We start from the raw sequence: 10,142 nt of genomic DNA, 5'->3' as shown, positions 1-10,142 counted from the left end.
TCCGGTATGAACGGGGGGAATCTGACAGCATGTGACTAGTGGATATCAGCCCTTGCTGGGGCATGTTTCTAGCCTTCCCCCCTCCCTCTAGTCAGAGATATCTGCCTCTGGGAGTGTTTATAATAAAGAAAGAAGACAATACACAAGCAGGAGACTGTAACAAGGTCTAGTCAGAGATATCTGCTCCTTGTAATTGTTTACAATAAAGAAAGAAGACCATACACAAGCAGGAGGAGATTGTAGCAAGGTCTAGCCAGAGATATCCGCCTCCGGGAAGTGTTCACACTCGAAGGCAACAGGCAGTACATAAGCTGGAGGATATTCTCACAAGGTCTTGTCGGAGACATTTGTCCCCCAAGGAGGTGTTCATAATAAAGGTGGCGAATGCTGCATTAGCTGGAGGAGATAGTCACAAGATCTAGTCAAAGACATCTGCCCCTTGCTAGTGTTTGCATCGGAGGTAACAGGACAAAACATTGCCGCAGGAGATAGTCCCAAGACCCAGTTCAAGTCATTCGTTCCTTCGTTGCTTACACTGGCATTACAGGACAAAATATTCCCTGGAGTCTGTGGTGTCTGGGATGAAGTCAAACTTGGGGATGTCTTCATTCCCACTGTCAGTGGAACCAGACGAGCTGGCACAAATGTAATAAACTCAGTAAAGACCAGAAAGTTTAATTATAAATTTGGATTTATTTTCTAATCACACATACATGTAATCACTTTAACAGTTGATTTAAAGTAACAGTTTAAGTAAAGTAACAGTAATGTAATAAAAGGTCACAATACAATAAATCCAACTCCATACCTACTGCATACAATCATAATAACGATAATGTAGTTAGTCAGAGAGCATGTTGGTACCATGGAAGAGCATCTGACTTGTGATTGGAAGGCTGTAGGTTTAAGAATTGTGTTAAACAGTGTAAACACAAAATAAAATTGTTGTAAAAAGCTTTTGATTTGTAAAAGTGTCTCATTATCAAAACATAAGACTGGGGAGTTTTGACATGAAGAATAGGTAGCTGCAGCTCCATCATGACTTAGACAAAAGTTCGTAGGAAACATTATATGTCATGATGTGTGTATGAGCATGTTTTTACACTTCCATTTTTAAAGATTCCATTTCAAAGCATTATACTATACACCCTTTCCCTTCATACAAATCAAGGTGTGCCCCCTCACCCCCAGATTATGAATTGTACAACCCTACCCCACCCCTCAACTCAGGAAATTCAGGGTTGGAGTTTGTACCCTTATTCTAGAATGACCGCCCACCCCCAATCTCAGGGAAAGCTTACTCAATTTTGACCCCCTCATTTAGTAATGGTTCACATGGAATTTCTTGACCTAACTGAGTGTACAAGACTTCAAATGCATGAACAGATACATATTGCACAAAGATGTATTGCACTAATGCATGAACAGATACATATTACACAAGGAAATCAGAAGTATTGCACTAGTCTAATGCATGCACAGATATATATCACACAAGGAAATCAGAAGTATTGCTTGAAAGCATGAATAGAATAGATATATATTACACAAGGAAATCAGAAGTACTGCACTCGTCTAATGCATGAACAGATACATATCACACAAATAATCAGAAGTATTGCACGAAAACATGAATAGATATATATTACAAAAGGAAATCAGAAGTACTGCACTAGAAAAACATTATCAACGTCACACATACATAACCGACTACACACATCAACAAATTAATACTTTAACAACACAATATCAACTTCACCCCACTGTGTTTTTGTATCAACCTGCACATTTGATTAAAGCAACAAAAGTAAACCAGATTTTGGTAAGGTGGCAGAACAAATCTATATTTGGTCATGTAAAAAAGTTGCAAACTCAGTGTACACAAGCTAAGAGAGTACATAACATGCGGATGACATCACCAGCATCATTTCAGGAGGCAGGTGGTCTTGGACGACAAAACAAACATGTCATATCGGTTTATAGCCAGAACCCTGTGAAGTCATGTTCCAAAATACACAGACTTAGAAGCAGGTGAGTGGTGTTGCACTGGCGTAACACCATCATTATGTCATCCATGGTCACGTGATGACAGCAAAGCATGTCATATGTGTTTAGAGCTGAGCACGCCTTCGGGTCACAAAATGACCACTAACACCATCCCCAAACAAATGACAATCTTCAGGAATGTTTGAAAATGTACCCTGTAATGCAATCCATGTAAATATTCTGCCAATATCAACATCAACAGATGTGCAGAGAGGAAAGTAGAACAGAAATGTGATACTGTCCCATTGATTCCAGTCACAATCAATAAAAGGACTTGTGTTACTGAGTTTATCAAATATAGCTACTTGAGAGAACACGGACAGCTGCCAAATCCATTTAAGAATGAACCAAATCAATATTTCACTTCAGCTGAGGCATTTTCGATTTACCAATCAAGACAATATGTGCCTCCAGCATAAGGTACACGGCAATCAATTGTGATCCACATGTTACCAAGTATAGATTACTTGATGTTACTGGATGACGGTATTTCTTGAATGAACCAGAAAAAGTCCACAAATGTTATACATACTGTTTGCAAACCAATGTATATGAGCGATGACCACCACTCTGACCCTCTCATTATCATAAGCGCTGATGCAGCGTTATATTGACACAATCCTTTAAATCAAATCAATGTCATGATTAAATGCACATCTGTGCCTCGAATCTGCAGTGTGTGGCGTTAGAGATGCAGAAAAAGATGTGTCGTCAAACTTCACATCTTTTACTCCCAACAAGTTTGAGAACGGATTATTCCAGAGATTCAAGCAATTCAATAACAATACTACCAGTACACTTAAAACAGAACAGCTGATAGATAAAATCTCAGGGAAGACACTAACAAAATACAAAAAGAACAAATCTCACGGAATACACTACAAAATCCTGGAAATCATAATTCATTTGATTAATCAAAAAAATTGATATATCCAATCAAGTCGTACTATTCACTCACATTGATTGGAAATGCAGTAGGAATTCTTACAATGTAAGATACTGGGTGAAGGTTAAAGTATTTTGCCATATTTATGTCAATATCTTTCAATCTAGTTATAAGTATTTTACCAGGGCTAGGTATAATTGTTAAAATTAAAAAAACAATGGGACAATCTGTAAACCTTAACAACTAAATTGGTTTTGAAAGATGGGGGTTGAGAAGAAGAGCCAAAGGCCAGGCAACATAGATGGCACCAACGTTTCCGGATACATTGCTTGGAATCACAGGCATTGGAAGTACCTTGGCCTGACAAACTAGCTTGGAAGTGCAGGCATTGGAAGTATGTTAGACTGACAAACTAGCTTGGAAACACAGGCATTGGAAGTACCCTCGACTGACAAACTAGCTTTGAAGCGCAGACATTGGAAGTACCCTGGATTGACCAACTGGCTTGGAAGTACAGGCATTAGAAGCACCTCTGACTGCCAAACTAGTTTGGAAGCACAGGCATTGGAAGTACCCTGGATTGACCAACTGGCTTGGAAGCACAGGCATTAGAAGCACCGCTCACTGACAAACCATAGATAACAAGACAAAAATTGCCAATTGGAACACTTTCAAGTGTCCAAATCCGAATCCTTGAATTAATCAGTTCTTATGATAGAGTGCCAGAGCAATAAAGACAAGGCAAAACGATGCACAGAAATACGCATTCAACTGTAGATTGAATATGAGCATGGAAAGAACTGTTGTGACTACCATGGCCGTCGAGATGAGGAAAAGTCGCACAATGTTGTTCGCGTGCTTCATTACGGCCGACATTATCAGTCCAATCATAGCCTGCAAGGAAGAAAGCAAAAATAAGAACACGGGATTAACTAAGGCTGAGCAGTTAATTTTTTGGAATGCCAAGAGAAGTGGCATATTGCAAATTAGGACTATCAACTGACAAAGTTTCTCGATTGATTTGCTCATCATTTAGGAGATATTTTCTGTTAGCCTAGCTCTCCTCTGGTTTCTGATTACATTCCCGGACAAACGCTCCCTGAGTATTGCTTAGAGCACCAATAATGTCCTAGATGATGCATAAGCCTCAACTCAAAGTCTCAAACTGAAAATATTTTGTTCTTGCAGGCAGAGGACTACTCACCTGTGATAATATTATCAGGACAGTGTATACAGAATATCCTCTAAACAGGTTGAAGCTGTCAGCTGAAAACAGAAAGGTACAAACCATCAGTAATTGTTCCATCTATATTGACCAGTATAATACCAGTAATACTGACGGTATTACCAGGGGCAGACAGCCAATGGGTTAAGGTATAAGGCCACTTAACACAGCATTATAACAAGATTACTTCAGACTGTTTCACATGGGACCAAATGGTACATGTGCAAGAGCAAATCTGGGCTAGATGGGTTGATAAAAGCTTTGGACATGTTGGAACCTACCTTCTTTTGAGTAAATCGCCTCAGTAACCCAAGCACCACCGTTCAACATAATACCGAATGTATAAAGCAAAGAATTTTGTAAATGGAGAGAAGTCTGCAATGCAAGATTAGGGTTATGGTTAACAGGTTAGAATGTAGAGAGTGTTAGACCAAGCAAGCCACCTTCTTTCAGAAAATCAAAGAAGAAACATAATTTCTTCCTTTTTCAAAAAGACACAGGAACTTTTAGATTATCCCTATTATATACACAGATTAATCTATGTTTACTATCATCAATGATGCTAAGTTATTTTAAGCTGACAATTCTTAATGGAATGATAGATGTTAGATGTCATTTTGTAAAGTATTCTATGCAACAAATTGTTCAATAGTAATCCTCTGATAGCGAATTTACACTCGGGTCTCAAATCAATGATATGACTCACCTGGTAGTGCCTCTTCAGTACATATTCAGTGTAAACACCAGAGAGCCCCGAGATGAAGCAATAACAGGATATCATGACTAGTCCTAGGTGCGTAATGTGGATAATACTAGCACTGGTGCCAGTAGCCTTGGCGTGAAAGCCACCATAACTGAAAACATAAGACTGATATGTACACAACACACTTATGGGAGTAATGCGTCGTTTGTGATAAGTCTACATGTATACTAGAAGTTAGTCTCCTTACCTATTGCAGGCTACAGCCACAGCAAGCATTGCAAGAGTCGTCCACTGTATGAGTTTGACAAGTCATTTTATGATAAGTCTATACAAGAAGTTAGTCTCTGGCTCCAGCCATGGCAAGCGTTGCAAGCGCGGTCCACTGTATTGGAGTGACCAGTCATTTTATGACAAGTCCACTAAAGAAGTTAGTTTCCTTACCTATTGCAGGCTCCAGCCACGGCAAGCATTGCAAGCGCCGTCCACTGTATGGGAGTGACCAGTCATTTTATGACAAGTCCACTAAAGAAGTTAGTTTCCTTACCTATTGCAGGCTCCAGCCACGGCAAGCATTGCAAGCGCCGTCCACTGTATGGGAGTGATGCGCCGTTTTATGATTAGTCTATACAGGAAGGCTGTGGACAAGATTTTCAGATTACAGAGGACCTGTAAAGAACAAATGATACAAACTTTTTAATCGGTTATTGATGGTAATGTTGTCACAACAAAATTTTCATTAAATTTATTACTTTAGATAGATTTAGAACTGAAATGATAAACATGACTGTATGAATACAGCTCTTGGAGAAAATTAAGGGAACTCTCTTCTAGTTGTCAGCATGACCTCATGAAAATCCCAATAAATGGCTACACAGACGAGATGGCAGCAGAATTCATCACCTCCTCTTGCAAGATTACTGCTGATTATCTCTGAAATGCTTCCAGAAGTGATCTTACCTGGTATGAAGCTGGGTCCATTTGCAGCTGCATGTGAACACACAGGTTGTTATTGATGCAGTAGAGTAGAGCTGGTACAGCGAATGGAACTGCAAATGACAATGGGGGCATCTGGAAGCCTTTCTCACGGATCTCAGGTATAAACATACAAATGGAAATAACAAGCTGAAATGAATAAGAAGACAATGAGGCAATGGAAGTCTGATTAATCTTCCCTGTTGAGGCTGCCAATGTTTAACCTTTTTGACAGTGGTGCTGAAAGAATTTTGTACTCAGTCAATCAACACTGACACAAATGGCATGACTTGTCGAACACACGGTAGATGGCAAACTGGGGGATATTCATGGCTATGATAGTTAGCCTAAGTACTAACCTTGGTTATTTCTGTGAGTAGAACCATTGAAGCTGAACTAAATGGCATCTTTCCATCCACTTCACACAGATGCACAAATATGGTGTAGGAGCCATATATTGCCACCCTGAAACCAATACACATAATTACATACCAGATTTCCTAATTTGAGTATTGTTCATACAGTTCAGATAGCTTTGCAGCAAGTGACCCTGGTACTTCAAGTCATGGACATCATGCAGCCATATCCAGCAGCAAGGCCATGGATTCCCTTAAAACTTTGGGCTCAGTTGACAATCATAGGTCAATGCCACAGTAAAATACAGTAATAATACAAGCATTTTTGCTGGTTGTGTGTGAGTGTACAGTACTCTGTAGGAACTGTGAACCATTCAGATATTTAAAAAAAAATTAATACTTACCCCATGAGTAACATCAATCTCCATAGCCAAAGACTAACAGGTTTAACTGGCTCTGACAACTTGGAACTGGGCTGCCCATTTTCCACACTGTGCAGGTCTTTTGATTTCTGGAATACGATGTATTCAAACTTACAATATATTCAAGGCCATTAACTATTGCAAGTCCCATTTCTGAATGGGTTTTCCTGATGCTGAGGATTTTTCCCTATATATCCTGAATCCCTTTGTTCATCAAAATCTAAAATTAATTAGACTAAAATGATTTTAAAAGGACATTATTGTGCAATTCCCGCATCCAGAAAAAGACCCATTTACCATTCAAAGTATCAAAATTACTCACCACTTCCATAATGACAGTCCCACTTTAATTGCTAACTTTTAAAATTCCCTAACAAGTCTGATGAACAGCAATCCGTGTCAAACAATTTACAGAATCATTTAGAAAACAGGTGGCTCAAGGAGTTATTCCTAGATTATTTAGCATATGTTGCCAGTTGGTATTGATTAGGGAGTCGGAGGCAATCTGAATGCAATTCTATGTAAAGTCAGTAGATAACATCACAATAATACCACTGTAAAATCTCATAGTAAACAGCTGTTCCTTAGTCAAGATGCCACAGCATGGGGCGGGTACATATACTGTTAGCATCCCCTAGAGAGAATCTTTGTGATGAGAAACATCTCTAGTCAGGTGTTTAAAGTTACCCCAATGTTCAAAGTCACCCAACGTGGTGATGCTACTTCACTTTCACAGTGGTCATATAAATCAACACTGGGAATGGGCCACAAAAGATTCGCCAGAATCTTCTATCAAAAGATTACTGGTTAAGGGTAACAATAGATTCATCAGAATCTTCCGTCAAAACATTTTTAAGTTGACAAGGGCAACCCTTATAGTTTTTTTCTGCCCCTCAATTTTGCCAGCCACGATAAAGGATTCCGGCAAATCAACTGCGGCCCGTATTAACTGGTGTATTAGTTTGAATCAGCACCTTGAGTTAGGCAGTCAGAAACATGCCATGATTTCAGTAGGAACGAAATAAGCTTATACCTACACCCTGCCTAAAGATTTCTGCGTGCTGCTGGAGTTCATCACCTGGAGTGGGATGGCTGTGTGCAGGGTGGGGGGGAAGAGGGCTGGACTAGCAAGCAAGAATTTGGTTAGGATACCAGGCGACAATAAATTAGCGAATAAGTTACCCACCCTTCACCAATAAATTCTCAAATCAAAATTTCAAGGATGCTGGGTTTGAGCTTTTAAACTTTATGTTTATATTTTTTCCAGTCAAGAAAAGCATGGAAAGCCAAAGAAAATGCCAACTGTATTGAATGAAAAAAGCTTCCACCATGAAGTTTAGAGGTGTCAATCCTCCACCAGGGTAGAATAAACCACTAATCCTCCAAACAGTTTTGCTGTATGGCGCATATACCCTCCACTGGATGAGACCTTAAAGGGAACTGAAACCGCCAAACCAGTTCGTATGACCTCGTTTTCATTTCCCACGTATCGGGTGATCAGAACGAGGCATGAATGAAACATGGCGCCTAGCTGTCAATCATTGAGTGACGTCACTACTATGGAATTTACTACGAAAACTCATGAATGAAAGATCGCATGACTCACGTGATTCTCACATGATTCTCAATAATCACAAATTGAACTACGCATGCTCGGGCACTGGGGGCGGAGCTACAAATCTGAACTCGAATAGGAAGTTGGAAGTTTGACTTTCTCGGGTGGTGAAAGTCGAAAAGTTGAATAAATCGCTCGGCGGTTCCAGTTCCCTATAAGATAGTTATAGATCTAAGTAGAAGTAACCATCTAAAAAAAATCCAATACCATATACATGTATTTGATCGTTCGATATCAAGAATTGGATTATCCATACCCTCCTTTCTTTGGGAAAGACACCCCTCACCGGTGAACTTGGAAGTCATCTTCCTCATGCCCACTTAAGCCAGTCTCGAACTCTCAACCCTTGCCTTTCATTTCTGCTGGATAACGAACCCTGCTACAAAAATTTCAACTTACCAAAGCATAATATCTGACTAGGCTAAAAATAAAACGTATTTTCTCATTTTTTGGCTAGCTTTAGAGCACTTGTGAATGAAAGGTATATATTTCTAAATGAATGTACATATTTCTGATGTTTCAAAAAGACCATCTCTATGATAATATCATGATGGAAATTTATTATTGCTGGTACTTCTGGACATCATGAATAATTGGGGGCTGGAAAATCAGTAGAGAGGTTTAGATGAGTTTTGTGACTCCAACTGCTCTTTTAAAACTGAATTGCAGTTGCTTATGTAATGTTATTTCGTTCTGACTTATGTAACGAAAAAAAGTGTCGGGAACACCTTAAATGTAAAATGCTGACGTACCACTTTCATGTTTTCTATTCTGCGTATTCTTTCCTCCGAACCAAGGTTTTATCTCAACAACTCCACAGCGTGGCTGCCAGTGTGGTGTAGGATCACACAGGCCAGAGAATCAACGTCAGTTGCAGACTGGGCGAGACCCTGAAACTGAAAGGCAATCATCATACATACAATGTACAACATTCATTGATTATAAGGAAGGATCAGTTGTCTGGACTTGGATTCTAAGTCAAGATTGCATAGAATTGCCTTTAACAAGGTTACGGGTGAAGATGATTCTAACACCACTGTCTGGCATCTTTCACCATGACCATGTACTGAAAAGACATTGAAGACTTATTACCAGTGTACCGTCACTTTTTTTTTTTCCTGCGTCACTGGATGTCCCAAGTCATGCCTGCTGAAACGACGAGTAATCGTATCAACGTTGTGGTGATACTCCACACCACCCCTTCACAATTCCCACAGCACAGCCCGTGATTTTACTGGCTACCCCCCTCCCCTCCTCCTCACAGTACCTGAGACACCAATCATATTATTCATGCAGAATTTTCTTTTGCGTGGACAATCTGTCGAGAAGAAGCCACAAGGCAAGCAAACCTTTCTGACATTCACACAATTGACCTTAGGCCTATAAGCCATCAATAAGATGCCTGTGAAAAGGGTATTTTCAAAATGGCCGATATGTATTTTCGCATACGGTCTATTGGCTTAATGACATGAGATGTTCTCTCCGTAATCATGGTAATCGACAATCGACCAAAGTTTGTGAGGGAATTTCGTCCAAAAATAGATAACTGTGATACACACAAATGGCAATGGAATGCACATGTAGCATTGCAGGTACACCTGAACTGGTCATTGTCGGACGTCAGTTCGCTAAGAAAATCAAAGCTCACACAGTAGAGGACCAAAAGATTCCTTCTGTGTAGATTTGACAACCCTTGAAAGCACATCTTCTTTACCACTTGCACTTTCTCACGGGGTACTTTCTCAATCCCCAACATTCGAAACAAAAGGTCCAAGGGAGCGGAACGACTTCGATTTGGAGCGAAACGACTGAGGGCGAAAAGGAAGGGAGCGAAACAACCGCTATTCCCGAATTTGACTAGTTCCATAAGCAACATGTACAATTGGCACATCCCGAAAGACAGATTGAGATCAAATA

The 10,142-nt window shown here is 39.9% G+C and overlaps 1 protein-coding gene across 6 annotated transcripts; it reads right to left on the bottom strand.

Annotated features, from left to right (window-relative positions):
• Nucleotides 1-673: 673 nt before the first annotated feature.
• On the bottom strand, nucleotides 674-10,041 carry LOC135482465 (probable UDP-sugar transporter protein SLC35A4). 6 transcript variants are annotated; one of them, XM_064762484.1, is made up of 11 exons: nucleotides 9,874-10,041; nucleotides 9,318-9,374; nucleotides 8,978-9,121; nucleotides 6,593-6,699; nucleotides 6,192-6,297; nucleotides 5,818-5,982; nucleotides 5,405-5,526; nucleotides 4,864-5,011; nucleotides 4,439-4,532; nucleotides 4,137-4,198; nucleotides 674-3,826 (listed from the first exon to the last, which is right to left on the bottom strand). In XM_064762484.1, exons 3-11 carry the CDS (start codon nucleotides 8,984-8,986, stop codon nucleotides 3,635-3,637), a joined length of 1,005 nt encoding a protein of 334 aa, XP_064618554.1. In that variant the 5' UTR covers nucleotides 8,987-9,121; nucleotides 9,318-9,374; nucleotides 9,874-10,041; the 3' UTR covers nucleotides 674-3,634. The 6 variants fall into 6 exon arrangements, with proteins under 6 accessions (XP_064618554.1, XP_064618555.1, XP_064618552.1 ...); XM_064762485.1 differs by adding an exon at nucleotides 8,625-8,646 and having other exon boundaries at nucleotides 8,978-10,041; XM_064762482.1 differs by having other exon boundaries at nucleotides 9,318-10,041.
• Between the last annotated feature and the right edge of the window lie 101 nt (nucleotides 10,042-10,142).

Source organism: Lineus longissimus, chromosome 2 (assembly GCF_910592395.1).
Source record: "Lineus longissimus chromosome 2, tnLinLong1.2, whole genome shotgun sequence".
Classification (NCBI taxonomy): domain Eukaryota; kingdom Metazoa; phylum Nemertea; class Pilidiophora; order Heteronemertea; family Lineidae; genus Lineus; species Lineus longissimus.
This window is presented reverse-complemented; position numbering and strand designations above follow the sequence as displayed.

Excerpts from the sequence above, each read along its gene's own strand:
- LOC135482465 (XM_064762480.1), bottom strand. Across the intron at positions 5,983-6,191 it reads TACTCACAGAAATAACCAAG|CTTGTTATTTCCATTTGTAT; the intron begins GTTAGTACTTAG and ends TATTCATTTCAG. Across the intron at positions 4,533-4,863 it reads TACTGAAGAGGCACTACCAG|ACTTCTCTCCATTTACAAAA; the intron begins GTGAGTCATATC and ends CTTGCATTGCAG.